The 27,984-nt window shown below is 35.4% G+C and overlaps 1 protein-coding gene across 1 annotated transcript in view; it reads left to right on the forward strand.

Moving 5' to 3' along the window:
- LRP1B (LDL receptor related protein 1B) overlaps positions 1 to 27,984 on the forward strand; it is a 1,927,222-nt gene that overhangs the window by 1,875,363 nt on the left and 23,875 nt on the right. The window contains exons 85-87 of the mRNA XM_032856138.1: positions 6,089 to 6,263; positions 10,386 to 10,490; positions 11,366 to 11,479. Coding sequence (XP_032712029.1) covers positions 6,089 to 6,263; positions 10,386 to 10,490; positions 11,366 to 11,479 — 394 coding nt within the window. The remainder of the gene's footprint in view (positions 1 to 6,088; positions 6,264 to 10,385; positions 10,491 to 11,365; positions 11,480 to 27,984) is intronic.

The following is a 27,984-nucleotide window of genomic DNA, read 5'->3' on the forward strand; positions in this document are numbered from 1 at the left end:
CAGGATATAATTAGGCAGATGCATGTTCCTCAGCAAATAATCAATTATGGATCCACCACTTCCATTTTATTGTCACAGTTAAATTACTCATGTTGTTCAAAACAGGACCAACCATATTGTTTTACCAGCTTTCCTTTCCATAAATTCAAACTGTTCTTTCTGAATGCTTACTGGTTGATCTGGCTAGACTCCTTAATCTTCGACATTCAATTCCTTCCCCATGTCATGCCCTCCAACAAAAAGTGCCCTCTCACTTATGTTTTCTTTTAACTTACCTTCTTTTGGTGTACCACATTTCTTTCTTTTTTTTTTTTTTTTTTTTTTCCCAGTTCCAGTAACTATTAAGCCAAAGTTAAAATTTGGGGGAAAAAGGTAATTGGGGTATGTGTCTGTTTGTCTCTGTGTCTATATTTGTGTCTATGTCTGTGTGTCAGAAATTAGAAGACAATCCCTTTGCTATAAACCTTGCTGTTAACCAGCCACCAACAACCCTAACTGTTTTCTTTGGGAGGAATTATTAAGTGTTTTTTGTTTGTTTGTTTGTTTGTTTGTTTGTTTTTCAGTAACATGTCACTTAGTCAAAGCTAAAAATGACAAAAAACAAAAACAAAAACAAAAAGCAGAAGGCTATAAAACTTCTGCAATGTTAAGTTCATAGAAACAATTACAACTTATAGTGTTATAGGAGCCATTAAAAATATTGCTATATTATGGGATGCCTGGCTGACTCAGTTGGTAGAGCATGTGACTCTTGATCTCAGGGTTGTAAATTCAAGTCCCACATGGGGTGTAGAGATTACCTAAAAATAAGATCCTTAAAAAAATGTATTTATATATTTAAGAAAATGGGTATCTATCTTACAGAAAGATTACCTTCAAAATGGTTTTAAACCATTGTTGGTGCTTAAAGTGGTTAAGCTTTATAAGGTAACTATTTTTTAGTGCTATGGGATAAGAAAAGTGTTCTTTCAGTGAGTGTTAAATTCTTCTGTTCATTTCAGAGCTTATTAGGTCAGGGTAGAATCCTTAGAACCAAATGAAAGAATTACATACCAAAGGAGCCTTCTCATACTTCATACTTCATACTTCACTAAATTTCTGCTGGATTAGAAAGTGCCAATGAAGTATTCTTCTTCTTAGATAAAAATATGAAGAAAGAGAATTTAAATATGAGAGTGTAGTAATTATTTGGGAGTATATAGAGAGGTGACACTGGTGAAAATATTGCACGTATTTATACAAGTTTTGTATAGATGTTTATAATTCAAAGTGGGTTAAAGCTGAGAAGAAAATGAGAGAGAAGTTAGGTCACTCTCCACTGACTTATTATCCATTGTTGTCCTATACTGAGATGATTGCAGAGAACATGAACTTTGGTTGAATCATCCATTTTAGAAATAGCACAATCAGATGTACCATTTTTTTCCATGATATGTGTCATGAATAAAATTGAAATAACAGAGAACAATTGAAGGGATTATTTTGCTTTCCAATTTACAAGTATCAAATGCTTACATGGTAGGTTTTTTTTTTTTTTTAAGATTTTATTTATTTGTTAAAAAGAGAGAGAGTACAAGCAGGGGAAAGGCAGAGGGAGAGGGAGAGGAAGAAGCAGACTCCCCATTGAGCAGAGAGCCCAATGTGGGGCTCAGTCCCAGGACCCTGGGATCATGACCTCAGCCAAAGGCAGACACTTAACCAACTGAGCCACCCAGGTGCTCTGCTTATGTGGAAGTTTAAATAGCAGATGACGAAGTCTTCTATTAAATAAGGTTACTTTCTTCTGTGTTAAGGAATATTGGAGTGAGAATTGAGTATACTGAAGTCTTTAAGACAGAGAGAGACAGAGGAAGGAGAGGAAGAGAGACTATGCATGCCAAGGGTTGGGCCCTAGAATCCTAATAGTGGTGCAGAAAACAATCCAGCTGAACATATAAATCAAGTGAGTTCATATGCTCCACATCTGAAGCCTAATAGTGGGAGATAGTCAGAACATTTTCAAAGAAAGGCTCTGGGAAGCAACACTGACAGGGTCAGAGTATAGTGAGCGGGGATAGTGAGCGAATCTCTGTCCCTGAATTTCAACATAGTGTCAAGTGTGAAGCATGTGAACTGGGGAAAATGAAGTATCTCCCATTTGAATATCTGTAGAGAAAGGGCTCTGAGTCTAAAATGATTTCTGTCTTTTTTAGAAGGAAGAAAGTGGCATGGCTTAACAGCATGCAATTTAGAATTATTTATTAAAGTGCAAATTCTAATATCTTCTTATTTCACAATTTTATCTTAAGTAAACATTTCTTTTACATTCTTTCGATTCCACTTTTATGCCATGAGGCCAATCAACTGCATTGAATTTTGTGCATCTGACATGCTAGGAAATAAATATTGAAAGCTTTAAAGGGTAGAGAATTTTCTTTAAAGCATAAAAAGTAGATCATGAATTCCTTTCAATAGAACTGTTTATAAAGAGAAAACCTGTTTACTCTAGTTACAAACTAACTTGAATCTCTAAAATATTGTAATTGTAGTTTATTTGCCATTAGGTTAGAAAAAATCTTTTTATTGAAGCATAGTATAAATAGGAAAGTTCAAGCACAAGTTTACAGTTCAATAAATTATCACCAGGTGTACACAGCAGCGTGAACCAACACCCAGGTCAAGAATAAATACTGTTGGTACCTCAGATGCTCCTTGATGGTCTTTCTCACTATACCTTCCTTTCTCTCCCAAAATAAGTTCTTTTTGACTTCTAAAACCCTAGATTACTTTTGCCTTTTGAACTTTATGTAAATTAAAAAATAGTGTATATATTTTTCTGTCCAGCTTTTTTCGCTTACTACTTTTGTGAGATTCATCGATGTTGTTACTTATAAGCTGTACTGCTTTCATTTTTTATTTACGTGTATGTATACATATATTTGTGTGTATATTTCTTTGTGTGAATGAACCACAGTTTATCCTTTCTTCTTGCAATGAACATTTGGATTATTTTTAGTTTGGGGCTGATTCTGTGCACAGGTTGCTGTGCATATTACATACATATTTTTTTTTGCACAAATTCATGCTTTCCTCTTGGATATATATTGAGAGTGGAAGTGCTAGGTCAATAGGTGTGGGTATGTTCAAATAGAGTATCTACTAATTGACAGTACCTACTGTGAATCATTTTCCAAATCAGTTGAACCAATTTGTATTTCTATTAGTAGTGTATGAGAGTTTGTTATTTGTTGTCAACTAAGTTGAAGTGCAACGGTATATCTTTGAGGTATTAATTTGCATTTCCTTTTGTTAAGATTTTATTCATTTATTTGAAATATATATAGAGAGAGATAGAAATATCAAGCATGAGAGGAGGGGGAGAGAGTAGCAGATACCTCATTGAGTGCAGACCCCAGTGTGGGGTCCCATCCCAGGACCATGAGATCATGACCTGAACTGAAGTCAGACGCTTAACTGACTGAGCCACCCAGGCAACAGTAATTTGTATTTCTTTGAACACCAATAAGTTGCATATATTCTCACATTTTTTTAATCTTAGCCTAAGGCAGACTTAATCCATGCACCAAAATTACTTATAGTTAGTAAATTGTAGGTGAGTATTTAACTTTACCCTTTAGCACTTCAGGCAAATGAGAGGTATTCCTTGCTACAGTGTGTTACAGGGCAATCATCAAACATCAGAATGTTAACCCAATTGTTTTTCCAGTTTCTCAGGTCTTCTCAGTGATGTCATCATAAAAATAAAATGGCCCTAAATTTTGGATTAAAAATTGCATTTTAACTAAGGATCACAAAGTTAGTTAAGAAATAAGCTATTTTAGGGGCACCTGGGGGACTCAGTTGGTTAATTGCCAACTCTTGATTTAGGCTAAAGTTATGATCTCAGGGTCATGAGATTGAGTCTCACAACTAACTCTGCAGTGGGCATTGAGCCTACTTAAGATTCTCTCCCTCTCGTTCTGCCCCTCACCCCTGCTCACGCACTCTCTTGAAAGAAGAAAGAAAGGAAGGAAGGAAGGAAGGAAGGAAGGAAAGAAAGAAAGGAAAAAATGAAGAAAGAAGCTATTTTGGTTGAATCAAATCCTTTTACAACTATTGAACAAAGTAGTCCCTATGCTAATCAGTACAATTTGTTTCTGGGTCATCATTTCTTATATTCCCCAGTTCCCAGATTTTAGTTCCTCAACCAGTCACATGGAAATCATCTGGGCCCCATTTCAGATTCCTGAATTAGAATGTAGGCATGAGTGGGCAGTAGTGACAGGGATGAGCACTGGAATTTACATTTGCAAATAAGTCACCTACATGATTTTGATGAGTTATCCACTATGGATAAGGACGTACTAAGAAGATCTTAGAAGGATACACAAGCCAATGTCTATGCCCCATCAGACAGTTGAACCAGGATCAGATTATGGCATTTAAAGCAATTGGGGGGTGATATGAAAAGAGCTCTTTGTCAGTAAGATGTATTGAACAACCTGAGCTAATGATAGTTGTTTTCTAGAGATTTCTGCACTGAATGGAAGAGAAGCTCATATAGACAGCTGATCATATGTTTTTCATAAATAAAAACAGAGTCTCTGATGTGTGCTCTCTAACCACCAAGCCAGGAGCAACTGTAAACAGACACCATCATGGATAGATACTAACACCGCCTTAGTTTTTAGATCTTCAAGTCTCTCACCTTTTGAAAGTGCTACTTTTTTAAAATATAGCCAAAACCTTGCTAATAGACTTAAGCGCTGAATCTCAATGAGGGTACATGGCATAATGCAAGAGCAAGCATAAGAATGCTTGAAATAAATTTCCATAAATATGAAGCAGCCTGTCAATAAATTTAATTTCTGTCTGATTTAATAAAGGGCTAGATAAATATACAAACATGAGAATTATAAATTACATTTTAATTTTCCTCACCCGCTATAACTGTCTTACAGCAGGTTAAAGTTTATAAATTGAGATTTTTATCTCAGCTAATCACATTTAAAATTGCTTCACAATTAGTTAGCTAAAAGGAAATTGCAGCTTCTAAACACAAAGTCTGAGACTGATCTAATCAGTTCTTTTGCTTAGGATTATTGTATTATGAATTCCAATATTTTGAATGTGATAAATTGTAGCATGTTGATATACAAACGTACATATATACTTGTCTGCATTTCAAAAGACCGAGTCAGAATGTCTAATTATAAAGATAGTGTGGTTATTGCATTATTACATGGTCTTTGTTTTATTATTCCCATTCAAGAGGTATAGAAATATTTGAGGAAGTCATTTGTAGTTGAGAAAATTGTCTATAGTGTTCAATAAGAAACATCTTTCCAAACAAAAGACTCACATCACATGGAGGTTTTCCCTCTGACTGGGATGTTAGGTTCTTACCTAGAAGGGGAACAATAACCTAGACCTCTGCAACTTCCCACCCATGATGGATCAGTTGCCTGGTTCGCTTTTCTCTTGGTGTTCCATGAGAGGCACATCTCCTTGTTTGCTCACCTGCCCAGGTGTTCAGAAGTAGTGGGCCTCTTCTGCTGTGTGTAGAGGGATGCTTCTTTGCACTACAAAGGGCTGATGCGGTGGTAGGAGTCCCCCACTCATCACATACTACCCTGTTCTCCAGATGAAAAAAGTGCAAGGAAAGGAAACAATAAATGACATCCAAAGAAATCTGGAGTATTTCTGCTCATTTCAGAATAATACTAATATTGCCCATGAGAAGGAAACCATGGAACCTGATGAACTTAAACTTTAAAATTCAGAACCAAAAGACTTCCTCAGCTAGCATGATATCAATATAACTTACCTTTTTTTAGCAGATGAAATGACGCCTGACTGGCAAAAAGAGGAATCAATAGCATTATTAAAGAATCCTAGTTACATTTAATCACAAGCTGATTTTGTAAATTAATCTACTTACTGACTGGCCGTTTTTTAATACTTAGATGTTTTGATTAATTTACTTATTTTTATATTTGCTTAATGATTCACCGTCTTTAAATACCAAATGAAATGACAACAGGGATTATGACTAAAGAAAAACATCTTGTAGTATAATTTCTTTTTCTCTGTTGTGCATTCTTCCTAGATGTGTGTCACCACTACTGTGTGAATTCTGAATCCTGTACCATTGGCGATGACGGAAGTGTTGACTGTGTCTGTCCAACACGCTATGAAGGTCCAAAATGTGAGGTTGACAAATGTATAAGGTGCCATGGAGGGCATTGTATTATAAATAAAGACAGTGAAGATATATTTTGCAAGTAAGTGGACATCCAGCTTAATCTATAAAAGCATTTAAACCCAAAAGGATGTAACAGTTCAGCAATAGAAGTGAAAATAATGCATACTGTTTTTATCCTAAGGTTCTATATAGTGACCAGTGCATTCTGTTCTCCTTTTGGTTGTAGATAAAATTCAGTTCATGTCAATTAAATGAACTTATTCAACATCTATAATATGCAACTAGGGAACATGAAAATTAATCATGCAATCATGTAATGATATGATCAGATCATTCCCTATGTAGAATATTCCTAATAGTAAGCAAGAAATAGTGAAATGCAACATACCTTCAAAAAGCTATTATTCTTAAATTTGAATAGCTCAGGCTTTTAAATGTTTCATCATTATTATTGACAGTGAGTGTTTCCTTTCTGTTGTTACAAAATGAACCTGTGGGGGAGGAGCAAAAGAGCTGTCTAATGGGAATACATATTAAACTTTGGGTTTTTATCTGACTTTAAGCATAGTAGTCCAAAATTAGGAGAAGGAATAACGTGTCCTAGGAGGCACCTACAATAAAAATGTCCAAGTTAGACTTTGGTTACGTAGCATTTGCCCTTTGGCTTTAAGACCAAATGACTGGAGAACAGAGCATCACAGCTAAAGGGTAATGCCGGTCGGGTTCTGTTGTGAAAAAAGTTTATGCCGCTGAGGTTAAAGTTCAGTCCTCACTCTGAACTTCTTTTCACAACCTTTTAAAAGAAGGACTTAAAAGCACTGGAGTCCGTCACTTGCCTTGCCGAAGAGACTCATAAATGAGAACATGAGGTAGAAAAGCATGGCGTCAAGAGTTCATCCCACGGCTTCCCCTGAGACAGCTCTGTGAGTGTGCCAGCCCTGAGTGATGTTGCTCTGCCAAACAAGGCCCAATAAAGTTTCATTACAGACAGCAGCAACATATTTTTATTTTTTATTTGCTCACATTTTAGAATTTACGCTAAGTATGATTTGTGTTATCATTAAGAATGACATTTACTCAAGCCCTCAAATTGGGTCATTTGAAAGTACATTATTTTTTAAGTAGAGTAATTGAAAATATGACTAATTATAAATATGTGCCTTTGATAAGTATATAAAAGCAAAGGCATTTTCACGCAAATGACCAAAATCATGTTTGCTCCTTAAGCTCGTCAGTTCTTTGTGATGAAACTTGAGCAAGACAGAACTTGGTTTCCATGAGTGAACATATATTTTTCTCTCTGTCCAGTGCACCATATCAGAATGCATTGTAGTCTCTTGCTTACGACTGCATTCCATTCACACAGGAAGTAATAGATTATCATCTACGACAGGCTATATGCCACAATTTCCTTCTGTTACCTTGGAAAAGTTCATGCAGAGACCCACACCATGTTTCCATTACAAGAGGGAGTTCCATATGAAGAAAGAAGGGCGAGACTCTTTGGGCTCTCAGGACTGCCCACTCTACTGAGAAAACTGACTTTACCAACCTGGAAACACTAGAACCTCATAACCTGAGTAGGCCACAAAGATCCAACATTGTAGTTCTTGACCCTTAAAAGATCCTTTTTTGAACAGTATGTCAAATAGATAAATATTAGTTGCTAACAAACAAGTAGATAGTGGAAGCTTATAATAGTATAATACTTGATCAAATAGACTATCTAACATATGAGCATGATAAGACAAACAAGACTGGGTATTCTGAAACTTTTTAGACAAATTTCTCTTCATTTCTATGTCACTTTTCATCTCAGCATTAAATGGCATTTACAGTGATGGTAGAATTTCTGTCTCATAGGTAAGTAACTGATACTAAAACAACCATGACTGAGTTACAGTAAATCTTTTACATAAATAGGAGAATTCAAGCCCCCGTGTATATGTGTGATGCCAAATAGTCAGGTTTGTTTCTAATGCACTGTCTATGAGCTGTCAACTAGAATAGATACTCTGTCAAGTACAGTAAATATGATCTTTAAAAATGGAGCTAATTATATATTTTTCTCTTTTGTGGAAATCTAAGTAAATATTGATGGAGAATGACTTGATCATAATTTTGAATAGGTAGATAATACCTTTGCAATGTCAGTTGTTATGGGAATTCTTTGTGCATATGGGACAACTGGTAATTAACTTTTAGAAAGTGATATCACAAATTGTGTGTGTGTGTGTGTGTGTGTGTGTGTGACACAAGCCTCTAAGAAATGAAATTGTCATGAAAACCGGCATTAAAATATGAGCTGAACTCTTTGATGCATTATAATGATTTCAGTAATCTGTATTTCACATTTGAAATATACACAAATGTCTGTCTTCAATTAAGGATTTAAAGAAGACCTTTAGAAGGAGAAAGAGGCAACATCTTTTATAACTCTTGAAAGCAGGAGTTTAAAAGCAATCATACTTAGAATTTTTTTCTCTTTTAAAAACTGATATTTGGTGTATAGTTATCTTTTTTGGTAGGAAATCTTTTAATGTGTAATGAGCTCTTTTTTTTCTCTTTGACATTGTCCTTTTGATAGAACAAGAAACTATAACTTGCTGCTCTTTGATTTTCTCGTAGGCTGGGATGAGGGCTAGGAAAAGTCTCAGATCCATTTATCATATAAGACACTAATACCACTATGTATATTTGTCTCACTTTGCATCCATATTCAGATACCGCTAGATTTAAGACATTCTCTGTTAAATCTTGGAAATGTTAAACTACTGGTTTCTTCTCCATGTTGGTTCTACATTCATATATATCCATTCTGTAACCAGTACATAGTTGACTCATGGCTTCTGTTCATCTTGAAAAGAATTATGATTTTAATATCTAGGCTTTTAAAAAATATCTTTAAATTGAACACCTGGAAAAATGATAGGCCATTTGGTGTATTTCCAGCAGGCTTACCACCTACAGGAGGTGAAATAAATATTCACAGAATAAATTAATCAGGATCACAAATTGATCATAGCAGGAATCTAACCAATCATTGGGAATTACACTTCGATGGATGTAACACAATAGATATCCATCATGGAAAGGATCAAAGTGATCAGTGATATTGCAATCTGATTTATGAGTCAAGCTTGTGACACCTACTGATTGCTTCATGGTACCTAGGCCAACATGATCTCATCATCAGAATAGTGGCATGATCTGTTATAATTCTGATTTGGGCCCAGGCTTGTATGATTCTATGACCCTACTTCTCATACAAGAGATCTCTTGATAATTTAGAATGTCGACACACCTTTGTCTGTTCCCCAAACTATTTTCAATGTCCAATCTAATAGTATTTATTTATGTCAAAATATAACATGGCAAGTAAGAAATTTCTGTGTTTTTCCTATTATTGTTATGCTTGTTTTCCCCCATGCAGCAATAGCCTTAGTGTTTATTCTTATTTCAGACATGTAATGTGTTGTAAATTAGAGTTGTTTTCATAAGTTTTCCAAGAAACCCTACCTCGTTACCTTGTTGCCAGACTACATATTGTTCCTAATACACTACTGTTTATTTTTGCAATGAACATTGCATGATTTTTTTATATGTCAGAGTAAAAAAAATGACATTAATTACAGTACATAATCAAAGAGAAGCAGTGGGACAAAATGACTACCAGATAACCCTATACTTTCTTATAAAACCTGGAATCTAAAACTCATAACAGTTTTTTTGGACCAGATTTTCCAGTTTACAAGAAATAGCTGAAGCATTTGCTTCCAGAATATTAGATCATGTGGTTTATAATTCACACTGATGTCACCAAGCTCTGGTTATATGAAAAGGGAATAAGATCTTGATGCTAATGTTTCCCTGCAGTGTAAGTGCTAGACATTAAAGCATATTTTTCACACATATATATAGCGGTATTAAAATTTTATATTAAGCAAATGGGTTGAAAATTTGAAAATTACCAAAAGAAAACATTTATCTGTCATCATTTTGTCAAAAAAAAAAAAAAAAATATATATATATATATATATATATTTGCCTCCAGGAAATCTGTCTTTCTGAAAACTTCCTTTTAGCCAGGCATTCCATTACTCCTCTGTGAAGAATATTCTCATCTGCAGAGAGTTTATGTCAGCTTTCAACAATAATGATGCCAGTAACAATGAGATTTCTCTCTTCTTTGTTGCTGCAGCTGCACTAATGGAAAGATTGCCTCTAGCTGTCAGTTATGTGATGGTTACTGTTACAATGGTGGCACATGCCAGCTGGACCCTGAGACAAATGTACCTGTGTGTCTGTGAGTATTATAGGATGTTATGGGCATTTTGTGGTATGACTTTGTATGTACTTGGAATCCCTCCTCTATTGTTCTCCTTTCTTGGGGTAATACATTTTATTGGGGGGCATAATACATTTTAAATGAATGTTTCATGGACATCTCTGATCAAATATTATTCCTTAGTGGCTCATATGCTGCAGAATCTCCTCCCTCATCAATTTACTAGTAATTTCATAAGGAAGAGCTCATTCAATTCTTAGCATCATACCCATTAAAGACATTTATAGATCTTTGAACTTGGAAATGCCAGGGAAAATTACTCTAATTTCATTGACCTTATTCAGATATGGGAAACCCAGGCATAATCATATTTATGAACACTTGGTACTTACAACCATTCTTTCCAAAAGAACTTGTGGTATCTCTTCAAATGTATAATGCTATTTGATGTTTGTATCAGGTGTAGAGTTTTGTATTATGTAAGCCTATTAAGGCTGTATCCACTTTGGAATTCATTAACTTGAATCTGGGTTTCTAAACATTTGGAAAGTGTTGGAGATTCTCTGCTCATGAGAAAAATCTAGAATTTAGTATTTTTCCCTCTGTCCAGAATGGACAAGTTGAAATAAAACCATTCCACTTACGTGGTTTCTATTTTGAGTTTTCTTTTATCACTGCTTAACTAGAAGGATGACATCCACAAAGGATCCACATCCACGTTCTGTCCCCATCTTGTCAAAGTAGCATGTGATGAGTGTGAATGAGAGAGAAATGAGCATACCTGATGAAGTTTTATTCGTATGTTACTATCTCTGTATGAAATAATTTTGAAACATATTTAGGAAAAAAAAGTCAGACGCTTTATTTAGCTGTATTTTACTGAAATTCTGCAGATGCTCTGTGGGGTTTAAAAGTCAGCGCTGTGACCAGAAAGAGAACCCTTGTGATCACTACTGTCAGAATGAGGGGATTTGCACTTTAACTGCGTTTAATGAGCCAAGATGCAAGTAGGTTTAACCTTCCACTTACCACTGCGCTTCGTGTGACATCATTTCAGGCCACAGTTCATTGGTTTAAGTCATGAACATCCACATGCATTTCACAGTGTATACTTAATCTCAGGGCTCATCTGCGTCACACACACTTAACCTTTGCTTTGCTCACCGACAAGTGTATGCGCCACAGTCAGCTAGAGTGTCTGGAAATATAATGGAGGGAATGAAAAAGCTCATGGAACTGCCTAATAAAAACACATTTGCTAGAATAGTGGCTTTTAATTAAGGAAGTACAGAAGCAGGTGTTTTTAGACTATTGCTATAGTCTGTACTGTATTTGGAATAGTGGCTTTTATTTGGTAACTGACTGTCCATTTCAAGTACTGATGAAATAATACATTATTTGCTTTCCCATATTTTTACTGAGAACACTCGTACCTTAACCAGAAAGATTTCTTCATGGAAGAAATAGGTACATGGTAAAAATTTGGTTTCCTAATAGTTTAAATTTTTCTTTTTGTCCATAACAAACAAACTCATTACCTCTGAGAAATTTCAGGGGCCAGCTTTGGGGTAACTATCGATGTTCATCACAACGGAAGTAATTTTTGCACTTTGTATCTGAGCTTTAGAGATGGCTTATATGTGACATCGCCCATAATACCTAGTGTCATAAACAGAGGCCATGACTGGCACCTGATAGCAGCCCCAGGGTGGTGTCACAGTGTACTTATTAATGGTCTTTAAGCACAATTGTATTGAAATTCAGATGTTTCATTATCAAAACTCTGTGGTTTTGTTCACTAATTATCTATATTGTTATTCAAGAAAATGTCATTCTTTAGGTAATACTCAAAAAAAAAAGGAACTGGTTACAGTAAGCACATACGAAAATAATGGTATTCTTTCTTTCCTTTTTTTTTTTTTTCTGGAAGATATTTGAATATGTCAAACCAATATTCCTACATAAACTACATCCAAAAATAATACTTTAAATGTTAGCCTACAAAATGTATATAAACTGATCTATTAAGGCATTGATTCACTTCTCAGGTCACACTCGGGTTTGTATCTTTTTTAAGTGAAGACAGAGGAGACTCTTCTTCAGTTCTACCTCAACCTGGCTCCACCCAAAATTCTGCAGCCATTCGGCAAATATTTATAGACCCTGAAAGTGTGCTAAATCCTAGACAAGTGAAGATGAGTTAAATTAAAACCTACGATCAAGAAGCACATTAATTAATGGGGTGAAAAATTTATAAACAACAACTTAACCTATAATAATGTAGGTGTGAACACAGGAAAAAAGAGAGGGCAATAAAGTCATAGCAGGGCAAGTGATTTGTTAACAGAAATGGAAGGTTTATAGAAATGGTGATTTTTTGTGGTTCACATAGTTCATGAAGTTCAGTGAGGTTGGGAAGAGCATTCTGCAAAGAAAGAATAATATAAGCAAAGACATGGATGTGAGACTTAATGGCCTATTTGCAGAAGTGTGTGAGTGGCTGCATATATTTAGACTGAAGGGTGACTAGTTGGGAAGGAGAGGGGTGTGAAGACATAAAACTGAAATGGTAAATTAGAATCCTATTTATGCCAAAGTTAGAGGATTACGTAGGATCCCAAAAAGAATGAATAGCCAGAGATCAGAGATCTGAGCTGAAGGAGTTGGCTTTTCAAGGTGATGCTCATTGGCATGTAGGGAGAGCCCTGGAGATCAGCTGCTGGGACTCCACATGAGAAGATTTGGCACCACTTCAGGAGAAAAGTGACGAGTGCTTGAGCCTGCATAGGGCAACTGGAGGGTAGAAGAGCAAGGGCAAGAAATTCATGGATATTTCAGCGTTATAAGCCCAGAGTGATCCTTGGCTAAACATTGATGTAGGTTCTCATGATACTTCATGTTTGGGACAACAATAATGCCTGTTCTGGGGCCCAGTCTTCATTATTCTTGCCCCTCTTCATTATGTCCAGGCAAAGTATCCATAACATTTCAGACCAACCCTCCTTCCTCCCCATAAATAGGTCTAGGAACATGTCTGCCGAGGGAATGCTCCTGTGTCCCCAGAATCGATCTCTCATGGGAGTAGCAGCCTGCAATAATGTTCTCTTCCACTTTTTACTCTTACCAAGTATCTTCAGGGGCACCCAGCCCCTGATTATCACCTTTCAAGGTGATAATAAGCCTATTTCATAAGTTCAGTGAGGAAAAATAAATTAATTGGAAAGGTTTAGAACAAAAACATTTTACTTTTGTGTATGTTTGTTGTTATCTCTATATGCATTTGGTTTTATGGAAATTTTGTCTGCATCTTTGTTTTTTAAAACCTAAAATTTATTCTGATGGTAGCAGTAATGCTTACTGAATCCCTCAAATAACTTAATCTATAAAAGAAGCATAGGAGAGTTATTGATATTCTGCTATCATCCATTCATTAATCCATTTGCCAAATGTTTATTGATAACATAAGATGAATGAGACCCTGTGTAAATTTGGAAGGATAATTAGTAAGAGCTAAGACTGACTTAGCAAATACTTTCTACCAAACACTCGGTTAGGCACTTTACATATTTTATGTAAAGTTAGGATATTATGATGTTATCATCATCATCATCATCATCATGATGTAATTATTATCCCCATTTCACAGATGATAACTCTGAGGTTACATACTAGGAAGCTAAGGATACCTGAGACTCAGATGATACTTGCTTGGTTCTGAAGTTCATGCCACAGTTGTAACTCTTACTCTGTACTATCTTTACACTCTACTAACTCCAATGTGGATTTTACTTTGAAGAATTTAAAATTTATTTTGGTAGATGAATGGATTTAAAAACCTTAAAATTCCATTTGACAATTGTTATAATAGTTAAGTGGGTGATGTGTGTTAAGGAAGGCATTTGTAATGAGGACTGGGTGTTATATGTAAGTGATTAATCACTAAATTCTACTTCTGAAGCCAATATTACACTATACATTATCTAACTGGAAGTTAAATAAAAAATTTAAAACAAACAAACAAAGAAATGTAACCAAAGTATTATAGAAAAATATCTCAATGGAGATCAATTAATGATTACTTATTGGGGAGAGAAAAACTTTATAGATGAAGTGATATTTTCATAGTATTTTGAAAAAAAAATGTAGTATTTGTACAGATGGGAAATGACTAAAAACCTTTCTTGAAAGAGAAAGAGAATAGGTCTGAATAATGTTGAATATTCAGAATAGGTCTGAATATGTTGTTGAGAACAGAACATAGCCTACATGGCAAACTGGGAAGAGAGAAGAAGAGAGAGATATGTTGGGGTCATTGGATGAAGTATATGTTATGCCACAACACAAGAGTGGGTTTACAGAAAGAAAAGTAGAGAATTAAGGATCTAGGAAATACCACTGTTTGATTCTGTGTTACAAAGGAATCAGCAGAAGCAAATGAGAAAAAATAGAAATTGGGGGGAATTGCGCAAGAGTAGATTCCTCAAGTCAAAGGAGTAGAGAGTGTAAAAGAATTTGAAAAGAAAGAAAAGAAAAAAGAAAAGAAAAATCGATCAACTCTAGATAGTTTAAGGAGGATAAAAATTATAAATTTTGGTTTATTGGCTTTGCCATTGGATGTCCATTAAGGGAGTTGTTTTGAAAGCTCTATATGACGGGAATATTAAGCCCTTGGGATATCTTTCTAGTGGTTGATTTTCCTTATAAGGGGAGCTTTTGGAAACATGGATTTCAGCCTCAGATTTCAGTTGGTAGTGGCCATATATCTTTAATGAAAAGATAGTATGTACTAGTTTATCTAAAAACCTTACAGGAAACAAAAAATTGATTTAAGAGCTAAGATATAGTGCTTGCTTTTGTTTGTTGGTAGTACATTTCTTTTTTTCATAGAGTGGAAAACTATTTGAATGTGCAGAGCTTATACACATTTGGAAAGTCTATAAAGTGTTCAGATCTATGAAGGAGACAGATTTTTTTTTCCATATAGAAATTTTATTACTGTATCGTTCAATTTAAGGAATAGATTTGTTCTTTGAAAGCCTTCACTTTTGTCTCTTGATGGCCATTTTCTCTTATTACTATATGTGGAGGGAAAAGGAAACTCCACAGAAAAGCCTAGACAAACACAAAATCTAGGAATTTTTTATGCTTATTTGGCAAAAATTTTGATATTTTTTAAAGTAAGTACATCACATTACGTTAAAACCAAAATTTAAAAAAAATCTGATGCATGTATTTTGACAGTATTTGGGCTGCTTTTAATTTTTGTTGTAAGGGTTAGAAACTATTAATGCTGTGAAGAACTACTCAACTCAGTATCAAGTTAATAGTGTATTCCTACTTGTAAAATATCTTATTAGGACCAGACTTTTATTTATATTGGGTTTAACTTTCTTTAAAACATAGACTTACTTCCACAGCGTTGTCTCCCAGCAATATTTAGAGTACATTTCATCTTCCAATAATAAAATCATGTTTGTAACATTCTGAACAGCATTCCATGTCAACATATATAATTAGATGCTTTTTTCTTAATTGTTGTCCAGTGTTCCATTGTCTGCATTTTTCCTACTTTATTTAATCAACCATGTATCATTCAGTTATTAGGTATGTGGTTTTGTTTTTATGTTGTGTCCTTTTGTTAACTTTTTTTCCAAGGATAAAAACATGTATGCAACTATCTTTGTACTTTCTCAATAGTTTTCTAGGATTAATACCCAGAAGTGGAAATATTGGGTCCAAAAGTATACAGACTTCATGAATGAAACTAGCTATGATTTTGAGAAATTGACTAATGACTCTTTGTGTCACATTTCCCTTGTCTATAAAGTGATGTTTGGACTAAGTGTTCATTTATATTAAGTCTAGATGGCACAATATATTTAAATCTGAGTCCAATCTGATTTTTTTGTTGTTGTTTGCAATCAGGTTTAAAATTGTGTTGGAGTCACAACCACAGATACAAATTCTCTCCCAAATCCTTCTAAGATACGTATGAAGACACTGAAAAGACTAAATTTCCATTAGCAGCAATATTAAGAATAATAGAAAATCTGTTCATACTAGAATCCCAGGTGTCTGACCCTTGGTTGGTTCATATTTTACCCTTTTAGAGAACAAATATACTGTCAATCTTCTCTTCCTATACCCATTCATCAACAGCCATTTATTGGGCACCTACTATAAACCAGACAACATCCTAGGCACCAAAGGGTTTATCGGTGAACAAAACACAATAATATTTGACTTGCATAGCTTAAAGGCAAATGGTTGTTTATTATTGCTTGAATTTGGGTGATATTTACTTTTTTAAAATAGTAATCTGTGTAATTTGTATTCTTTTCCAAGAAGAGAAGAGAAAAGGCAGTTTTTCAAAATATTTGTGTCGTCTGAAAAGGGAGAACCAAAAAGATCTCTAATAGTGCATTGCTTCTGAAATCATATCAATTCAGGCAATGACTGTTTTCAAAATGGCAAAACTCCAAGACATTTCTTATAATATATATTATTTCTTTTTGCCCATAACAAGAACAATTCTCCATTTGGTCAAAACAAGATGACAATGTTAGTTTTTATGTTTTACTTCTTCATTTCAAACAAAAGCTAAAAATAACATACTATGAGAATTTTCCCCCAATCTAATACTTTTTCCTTTTTTTCTTTTTGGTTTTGTTAGATTTATATGGGTATCTGTTTTTTCGTTCATCTTTTTTTTAGGAAAAATGGTTTTCCATGAAATTATCTCCTTTCTTTGATCATGTGTGTGTGAGAATATCTGTGCGCTTACATTGCTCATACTCCTCTCTGACATTCCATATTTTATGGATGGAATTGACCTCTCATCTTTGTGTGGCCTTTGGACATGGAACATATTTCTATGAAATTGGCCTGGGAATGCTGCCTGTTGTACACTCCACCGCCCCTTTAAATTTATATGTCTGTTTCTCTCTGGTAGTTTGTAAATTCTTTCAAGTAAGAAGTTGTGTATGAGTTATCTATTTTGCCCCTATAGCTAGTATACATTCTGCACGTAGTATGTTCTTAGCTAACGTTGCTAAAAAATAGTATCTTGGTGCCTTTTTGTACTCTGAGATCTGACAGCCTGTGATATTACTATCATCATAGTAATACCACTCTTACTTTGTTATTAAATTTTCAAAACCTGCAAGAGTCAGAAAAAATAGAAAAGTGATTGATTTTATCATAATTTCCATCTAATGCTACCCTGGAGTGTTTCCTGAATGCTCTGAAACTCAGGTTAAATGGTTCTCTATAAAAACTAAATAGGCTTAATTCACCATCTTAACTTATTCGAAGAACATAATTTTATTTGTTTTTGTTCTCTCTTCTCCTTGCCTTTTGATGTTTATTGTTTTTAGTCTGGAAATCTCTACCAAAAATGGACAGGGAAGAAGAGGAAAGTCAGGTATATATAGCCCCTGCCCTCGAGGGACTCTGAGTCTATTTGAGGGAAGAGATTAAGGGAAGAAGGAATATGACAGGGGCTCTGGGGATTGTAGCTGGGCAAGTAAATTATGCTTATAAAGGAGCATTGAACAATAATATTACACAGTAAAATAATTCTGAGGAACATAGAATGGCTAGCTAGAAATTTGAAATCCATTCCATTAGCAATAGGGGAACACTGACAATGTTTGAAATATGGAGTATCATGATCATCTGAATGTTTCAGAAAGGTCTTGATGACATGGTGCTCTGCCAGAACAAGAAGCCATGGGTTTGGGGGGGAAAAAAGAGATTTTAAAAATGAATCCCAGTTTGTAATGAAAAGGAAATTAAAAATGGCTTTTCAAAAGTGGTTTGTGGTAAACAAGGCACACAAGAACCCAGTGATAGAGGACATCCTATCTTGGGGATTGCAGTCTGTTTTGCTTGCTTAGTTTTTTCTCCTTTGGTTCCTTTGTCATCTTAATATGGAAATGCTCATAGCGTGCACTTTCTAAAATTTCTAAGGATTAAGAAATATAATATATGTAAAGAACATAGAGTATTGTTCTTCAACATAAACTTTAAAAATATTAAAAAGGAAAATCTTAAAGCCGATGTAATACACCAGACATAAATGATCAGAACCTGGTATAATTTGGGCTTCTAGGAGTCTGAAGATGAAAAATAAAGTGCAGGTGTTTTTGTTCGTTTGTTTGTTTTGGTTTGGTTTGGTTTTTTAAGTGCTTGTTATTGAAAATGAAGTGATATGTGGCATAAAGAAAAGAGGAGTAGTTCAAGGAGAGTTAGTGGGAGGGGAATTACATTAAGTAAAACCCAGCTCCAGTCCTACTGAGAAAAAAAGGAAAGTAGGGGGCACCTGGTTGGCTCAGTGGGTTAAGCCTCTGCCTTTGGCTCAGGTCATGATCTCAGGGTCCTGGGATTGAGTCCCACATTGGGCTCTCTGCTTGGCGGGGTGCCTGCTTCCTCCTCTCTCTCTGCCTGCCTCTCTGCCTACTTGTGATCTCTCTCTCTCTGTCAAATAAATAAATAAAATCTTAAAAAAAAAAAAAGACAGTAGGTGTGCCCTAATTTACCTTAGAAAACACACAGAGAAAGTCACTTCCTAAACATTTGTAAAACAGAGGTTTTAAATGTAGAAGGATGCAAAACAAATATATAAATACCAAAGGGACATTCATTAAGAGAAAGATCTGCATTAGGCCTTTTGTCATTTTCTTTGGTTTTGTGATTGTTCCAATGTAATTATTTTATTAAAAGTTCAGCATTATTTTCTAAGTTCTTAGGGTGAGAGAAACACATAAGGAAATGTACAGGTACTACAGAAGCCTTTGTCTGGACTTGTGGGAAGAGGATAATGAGTTCTGTTTCTGTCACAGATTTGAAAGAGATAGGAATTATTCTCCACTTCTCTATGTTCCAGCTAATTAAGGCCTTAGTTTCTCAAAATACTGGCCTTGCAGAAAGGAGACTGCACCGTTTGCTCTTCCCCAGTCTTGCTGTCAAGCTGAGCAGCACTCCTGCATGTGGACCAGCAACCTTGTGGCCCCATAGAGAATATTTGAGAAGAGCCCAAAGAACTTGTCATGAGTGATTTCACAGATCACAACTTTTCAGCAGGGGTATTGAGCAATTCAACTTTAGTGGCCTGTATTGTCCCCATTTCAAGAGTCAGGTCATTGCACGTTCCTTATTTGCTTTCCTGCCCCTTGGCATATTTTCAAAGCAGAAAATATGAGATGTGCTTGTCTTTTGGAGTAGTAAGGCGAAGAGAAGCTGTGACATCAATATCTATCCTTTATGATCCCAGGTAACAATCTGTAGCTCGTACTGACTTTCACATGCTAGTCGTGCTGAGGGGAAAACATGTAATACAGATATCACATCTTTCTGTGCAAATTTTAAGTCCAGTTTTTGCTTTGAGAGTATAGTGGCACTGCTTAACAGAGAACATTTATTACAGAGTTACATATATGGGGTGGCTATTGTTATAAAGCTTTGATGTTGTCACATTTTCTTCCCTTGATTTGGAGACATATAATCATATATGTGACTTCATATAATCAACAAATCAGAATAAACAAAGAAACCAAGCACAATATAACTACATAATATTTTCATTTGTTAATGCTACCTCTTTAACAATTTAAATCTTTTCCTCTCTATTTAGACTGCTTTCCCCAGATTTTATTGTTATAGAAAATAATCATAATTTCAGATGCTTTTAACTACAGAGATTTATTTCTTGCTCGTATTCCATGCAGGAACAAGTCAAAAAACTGTATCAGTCAGCCTTCGACCCAGTACGTGATCCCAAACTAATTTTATACACTTCCAAGAAAAGGATCAGGTACATACAGTTTAACTAGCAACATTGATTTAAGGGTAAAAAAAATAAAGATTCTTCATACTATCATTATTCAAGAAAATACGTTCTTTCTCCTTTTTTATAATAAGTTAGTAACAGAAAGAAGTCATTATGTTAAAGGAGTTTAAAGCCTTAAGCTAATACTTCTTCCAGTGAGCATTACAAATAAGAAATTACAATTATATAGATATTGGCATGATATATACAGTCTTTAAATTAATAATTTAATATTCATAATATCATCATTTGCATTAAGTTAAATGATATGTAAATTTTATATACATCATTATGTCATTTAATCTCCCAGGGAAGGTTTTTGTTTTTGTTTTTGTTTTAGCTTCTATAATTATCAATTTACCTCCTCCCCCCGCCCCCCAAAAAAGAAGAAGTGAAAAAGGAAAAATCTTTTGAGGCAGTAAATGGAAAACATAAAAAATAGAAAGGTAGCATATAAAGTAAAAAAGGAAGTGGATTTAAGAGGAAAACAAAGGTAACGTCATATGAGACTGTATCTGCAGACAATGTGTGGCAAAGCAGGAAGTATCGCTCACTCACTCTCTCCGTTTTTATACACTAAAAACTGAATTGGATGAATTGCTGAAGGATACATCCTTTTTGTGAGGAGGGGAGACTCGATTACAATACAGGTCTGTCTGATTCCCAAATTTACCCATGCTGTTTGTGTCCCAGCATACACTTTAGTTTCAGACAACAGTTTAAATTAATTGATTGAATTAAATTACATTTAATTTAATACCAATAACTGGTTTCCATGCCAAAGTATTCATCAAACACTTATAATTTTTGTCATAGAAGGAAAAACATTTCTTTATTGTCTGTATCCTGAGACAAGAACTGAATTATTACACAATTTATATCATTGAATAAGCAAAAATTTTACATGCCCAAGTTGCTAGAATGTGATCACCTGAGTTTATGGAGGGAAGAATTAATAAATGAAAGGGGGAAGTGAGGAAAGAAGGAAGCAAAAAGAAAGAAGGAAGAAAATATTTGCCTATTATTGTGGTTCTTACATATAAAGTGTTTCCCGTGGTGGATCAGTATTACTTTCAGTGAGAAATGGCTGATTGGTAACCAGCTGAAAGCATATTCTTATGAATGGTGCTGTATATTCTTCATAGAATGAGTACGGCACATATATCTCTATATGTGTGTATTCGTATGTGTTCAACCATGCATCCTCCATGCCTCATGGGTTCATTCATTCATTTTGTCAGATGGCAAATATTGATTAACCAGATACACACATTGACTATGTGCCAGATACTGTTCAAGAAATGAGAGAATACAAAGATGAATAATAATCTCCACCTTAAATTAATCACAGTCTAGCATAATTATGGACAAATGCATACTTAGATATTCATGAATGCATATATAGAGAACAAAAAATAGAAGGTACCCTATTTATGATTACATGTTGATCAAATGCATAAAAATATTTAGAATGATCCCCAAATGGCAGTATTATCCATAGTGAAAAATACTACCATAATACTGTGTAGCATTTTAGATTTATTGAAGACATTTTTCTCTACTTCCTGAATCAATTTTTAGCCCATTGCCTGCATAAACCTTCTCACCTTGAGTCAGAAAAGTAATCTAACACTTGGATTAGGAAAGAAATGTGTGTTAATGGGCATCTTTTGTTCTAAAACTTCCTATATTTCTATCTGCACCATGCTCCTATAAATGTTGAACAAATCTGGTGACTGTTATAAGACTAATTAACTTTTATATAGCATACACAAATTTGATAATTCATACTGAAGCTTAACTTTAGCAATTAATCTCTCATATTTCTTTTTTTAATTACTCCTTTTGTTTTAAAAACAATTAAATGTAAAAAAAAAATCTTTTGAAAGTTCAGGTCCTAGATTTTAAGGAAGCCTGAAATGCTATAATTGGGAAGTTGGTATCTACACTAGTACAAGATACTAATACAAGGTCACCTAAAAACAAATGGTTGGTGGGAAGTTTTGATGATACCTTTTGGTAGATACAAGGTAATCTTGTAAGTAGAACAAAGAATATGCTGAAGCACCAGAAAGCAGAAGTCCATTTTTATGTCAGAATCATTTTTCAGGGATTTAGGTTATAAATTAGCATGACTAACATCAATATCTCAGCTCATGAGCACTGCAATAGAAACTAAATTAAGTATTTTTTAGAGAATTAAAGTTATATTGGACTTAAAGATATTCACATACTCAAAACATTGTGATAACACTTTCTGATCTTCCTCCCATTGCCCCAGATTTGCATGGGATTAATATGTCTTGAACAATACTTAATAGGTGCAGTTGGATATGCCAGACACCCTCATAATAATTTAAGATTTCACATCCTGTACCACAGAAGCCTTAAGAATTAGGAAGGGCCTTCCTGAGGTTGTTTGTTTGTTTTGTTTTTAATAGAAAATTCTTTATTGCATACTCTTATTTTGTGCTAAATCACAAAATATGGCAAAGTAGTTACTTTGTGTTCATGGCACTAAGAGAATTCTGCCCACCACGGTTTGCTGTCTTTTTTTTTTTAAATTTATTTATTTATTTTTAATTTTATTTTTTATAAACATATATTTTTATCCCCAGGGGTACAGGTCTGTGAATCGCCCAGTTTACACACTTTACAGCACTCACCATAGCACATAGTCTCCCCAATGTCCATAACGCCAACTCCCCCAACCCCCCTCCCTGCATCAACCCTCAGATTGTTTTGTGAGATTGAGAGTCATTTATGGTTTGTCTCCCTCCCAATCCCATCTTGCCTCATTTACTCTTCTCCTACCCCCTTAACCCCCCGTGTTGCATCTCCTCTCCCTCATATCAGGGAGATCATATGATAGTTGTCTTTTTCCGATTGACTTATTTCACTAAGCATGATACCCTATAGTTCCATCCACGTCGTCGCAAATGGCAAGATTTCATTTTTTTATGGCTGCATAGTATTCTATTGTGTATATATAACACTTCTTCTTTATCCATTCGTCTGTTGATGGACATCTAGGTTCTTTCCATAGTTTGGCTATTGTAGACATTGCTGCTATAAACATTCGGGTGCACGTGCCCCTTCGGATCACTACGTTTGTATCTTTAGGGTAAATACCCAGCAGTGCAATTGCTGGGTCATAGGGTAGTTCTATTTTCAACATTTTGAGGAACCTCCATGCTGTTTTCCAGAGTGGTTGCACCAGCTTGCATACCCACCAACAGTGTAGGAGGGTTCCCCTTTCTCTGCATCCTCGCCAGCATCTGTCATTTCCTGACTTGTTAATTTTAGCCATTCTGACTGGTGTGAGGTGATATCTCATTGTGGTTTTGATTTGTATTACCCTGATGCCGAGTGAGATGGAGCACTTTTTCATGTGTCTGTTGGCCATCTGGAGGTCTTCTTTGCAGAAATGTCTGTTCATGTCTTCTGCCCATTTCTTGATTGGATTATTTGTTCTTTGGGTGTTGAGTTTGCTAAGCTCTTTATAGATTTTGGACACTAGCCCTTTATCTGATATGTCATTTGCAAATATCTTCTCCCATTCTGTCAGTTGTCTTTTGGTTTTGTTAACTGTTTCCTTTGCTGTGCAAAAGCTTTTGATCTTGATGAAATCCCAATAGTTCATTTTTGCCCTTGCTTCCCTTGCCTTTGGCGATGTTCCTAGGAAGATGTTGCTGCGGCTGAGGTCGAAGAGGTTGCTGCCTGTGTTCTCTTCAAGGATTTTGATGGATTCCTTTCTCACATTGAGGTCCTTCATCCATTTTGAATCTATTTTCGTGTGTGGTGTAAGGAAATGATACAATTTCATTTTTCTGCATGTGGCTGTCCAATTTTCCCAACACCATTTATTGAAGAGGCTGTCTTTTTTCCATCGGACATTCTTTCCTGCTTTGTCGAAGATTAGTTGACCATAGAGTTGAGGGTCTATTTCTGGGCTCTCTATTCTGTTCCATTGATTTATGTGTCTGTTTTTGTGCCAGTACCATGCTGTCTTGATGATGACAGCTTTGTAATAGAGCTTGAAGTCCGGAATTGTGATGCCACTGACTTTGGCTTTCTTTTTCAATATTCCTTTGGCTATTCGAGGTCTTTTCTGGTTCCATATAAATTTTAGGATTATTTGTTCCATTTCTTTCAAAATAATGGATGGTACTTTGATAGGAATTGCATTAAATGTGTAGATTGCTTTAGGTAGCATAGACATTTTCACAATATTTATTCTTCCAATCCAGGAGCATGGAACATTTTTCCATTTCTTTGTGTCTTCCTCAATTTCTTTCATGAGCACTTTATAGGTTTCTGTATATAGATTCTTAGTCTCTTTGGTGAGGTTTATTCCTAGGTATCTTATAGTTTTGGGTGCAATTGTAAATGGGATTGACTCCTTAATTTCTCCTTCTTCTGTCTTGTTGTTGGTGTAGAGAAATGCAACTGATTTCTGTGCATTGATTTTATATCCTGACACTTTACTGAATTCCTGTACAAGCTGTAGCAGTTTTGGAGTGGAGTCTTTTGGGTTTTCCACATATAGTATCATATCATCTGCGAAGAGTGATAGTTTGACTTCTTTGCCGATTTGGATGCCTTTAATTTCCTTTTGTTGTCTGATTGCTGAGGCTAGGACTTCTAGTACTATGTTGAATAGCAGTGGTGATAACGGACATCCCTGCTGTGTTCCTGACCTTAGCAGAAAAGCTTTCAGTTTTTCTCCATTGAGAATGATATTTGCAGTGGGTTTTTCATAGATGGCTTTGATAATATTGAGGTATGTGCCTTCTATCCCTACACTTTGAAGAGTTTTGATCAGGAATGGATGCTGGACTTTGTCAAATGCTTTTTCAGCATCTATGGAGAGTATCATATGGTTCTTGTTCTTTCTTTAATTAATGTGTTGTATCACATTGATTGATTTGTGGATGTTGAACCAACCTTGCAGCCCTGGAATAAATCCCACTTGGTCGTGGTGAATAATCCTTTTAATGTACTGTTGAATCCTATTGGCTAGTATTTTGGTGAGAATATTCGCACCTGTGTTCATCAAGGATATTGGTCTGTAGTTCTCCTTTTTTGATGGGATCCTTGTCTGGTTTTGGGATCAAGGTGATGCTGGCCTCATAAAATGAGTTTGGAAGTTTTCCTTCCAGTTCTATTTTTTGGAACAGTTTTAGGAGAATAGGAACTAGCTCTTCTTTAAATGTTTGGTAGAATTCCCCCGGGAAGCCATCTGGCCCTGGGCTTTTGTTTGTTTGGAGGTTTTTGATGACTGTTTCAATCTCCTTACTGGTTATGGGTCTGTTCAGGCTTTCTATTTCTTCCTGGTTCAGTTGTGGTAGTTTATATGTCTCTAGGAATGCATCCATTTCTTCCAGATTGTCAAATTCGTTGGCGTAGAGTTGCTCATACTATGTTCTTATAATTGTCTGTATTTCTTTGGTGTTAGTTGTGATCTCTCCTCTTTCATTCATGATTTTATTTATTTGGGTCCTTTCTGTTTTCTTTTTGATAAGTCTGGCCAGGGGTTTATCAATCTTATTAATTCTTTCAAAGAACCAGCTCCTAGTTTCGTTGATTTGTTCTATTGTTTTTTTGGTTTCTATTTCATTGATTTCTGCTCTGATCTTTATGATTTCTCTTCTCCTGCTGGGTTTAGGGTTTCTTTCTTGTTCTTTCTCCAGCTCCTTTAGGTGTAGGGTTAGGTTGTGTACCTGAGACCTTTCTTGTTTCTTGAGAAAGGCTTGTACCGCTGTATATTTTCCTCTCAGGACTGCCTTTGTTGTGTCCCACAGATTTTGAACCGTTGTGTTTTCATTATCATTTGTTTCCATGAATTTTTTCAATTCTTCTTTAATTTCCTGGTTGACCCATTCATTCTTTAGAAGGATGCTGTTTAGTCTCCATGTATTTGGGTTCTTTCCAGATTTCCTCTTGTGCTTGAGTTCTAGCTTCAGAGCATTGTGGTCTGAAAATATGCAGGGAATGATCCCAATCTTTTGATACCGGTTGAGACCTGATTTAGGACCGAGGATGTGATCTATTCTGGAGAATGTTCCATGTGCACTAAAGAAGAATGTGTATTCTGTTGCTTTGGGATGAAATGTTCTGAATAGTTCTGTGATGTTCATCTGGTCCAGTGTGTCATTTAAGGCCTTTATTTCCTTGTTGATCTTTTGCTTGGATGATCTGTCCATTTCATTGAGGGGAGTGTTAAAGTCCCCTACTATTATTGTATGATTGTCGATGTGTTTCTTTGATTTTGTTATTAATTGGTTTATATAATTGGCTGCTCCCACATTAGGGGCATAGATATTTAAAATTGTTAGATCTTCTTGTTGGACAGATCCTTTGAGAATGATATAGTGTCCGTCCTCATCTCTTACTATAGTCTTTGGCTTAAAATCTAATAGATCTGATATAAGGATTGCCACTCCTGCTTTCTTCTGATGTCCATTAGCATGGTAAATTCTTTTCCACCCCCTCACTTTTAATCTGGAGGTGTCTTTGGGTTTAAAATGAGTTTCTTGTAGGCCACATATAGATGGGTTTTGTTTTTTTATCCATTCTGATATACTGTGTCTTTTGATTGGGGCATTTAGCCCATTAACATTCAAGTTAACTATTGAGAGATATGAATTTAGTGCCATTGTATTGCCTGCAAGGTGAATGTTATTGTATATTGTCTCTGTTCCTCTCTGATCTACTAGTTTTAGGGTCTCTCTTTGCTTAGAGGACCCCTTTCAATATTTCCTGTAGAGCTGGTTTGGTGTTTGCAAATTCTTTCAGTTTTTGTTTGTCCTGGAAGCTTTTAATCTCTCCTTCTATTTTCAATGATAGCCTAGCTGGATATAGTATTCTTGGCTGCATGTTTTTCTCGTTTAGTGCTCTGAATATATCATGCCAGTTTTTTCTGGCCTGCCAGGTCTCTGTGGATAAGTCTGCTGCCAATCTAATATTTATACCATTGTATGTTACAGACTTCTTTTCCTGGGCTGCTTTCAAGATTTTCTCTTTGTCACTAAGACTTGTAAATTTTACTATTAGGTGATGGGGTGTGGACCTCTTCTTATTGATTTTAAGGGGGGTTCTCTGAACCTCCTGGATTTTGATGCTTGTTCCCTTTGCCATATTGGGGAAATTCTCTCCAATAATTCTCTCCAATATACCTTCTGCTCCCCTCTCTCTTTCTTCTTCTTCTGGAATCCCAGTTATTCTAATGTTGTTTTGTCTTATGGTGTCACTTATCTCTCGAATTCTGCCCTCGTGGTCCAGTAGCTGTTTGTCCCTCTTTTGCTCAGCTTCTGTATTCTCTGTCATTTGGTCTTCTATATAGCTAATTCTTTCTTCTGTCTCATTTATCCTAGCAGTGAGAGCCTCCATTTTTGATTGCACCTCATTAATAGCTTTTTTTTTTTCAACTTGGTTAGATTTTAGTTCTTTTATTTCTCCAGAAAGGGCTTTTATCTCTCCAAAGAGGGTTTCTCTAATATCTTCCATGACTTTTTCGAGCCCGGCTAGAACCTTGGGAATCGTCATTCTGAACTCTAGATCTGACATATTACCAATGTCTGTATTGATTAGGTCCCTAGTCTTTGGTACTGCCTCTTGTTCTTTGTTTTGTGGTGAATTTTTCCGCCTTGTCATTTTGTCCAGATAAGAGTATATGAAGGA

The sequence above is a fragment of the Lontra canadensis genome, unplaced genomic scaffold (genome assembly GCF_010015895.1).
Source record: "Lontra canadensis isolate GAN:19392208 unplaced genomic scaffold, GSC_riverotter_1.0 scaffold11, whole genome shotgun sequence".
In the NCBI taxonomy this organism is placed as follows: Eukaryota; Metazoa; Chordata; class Mammalia; order Carnivora; family Mustelidae; genus Lontra; species Lontra canadensis.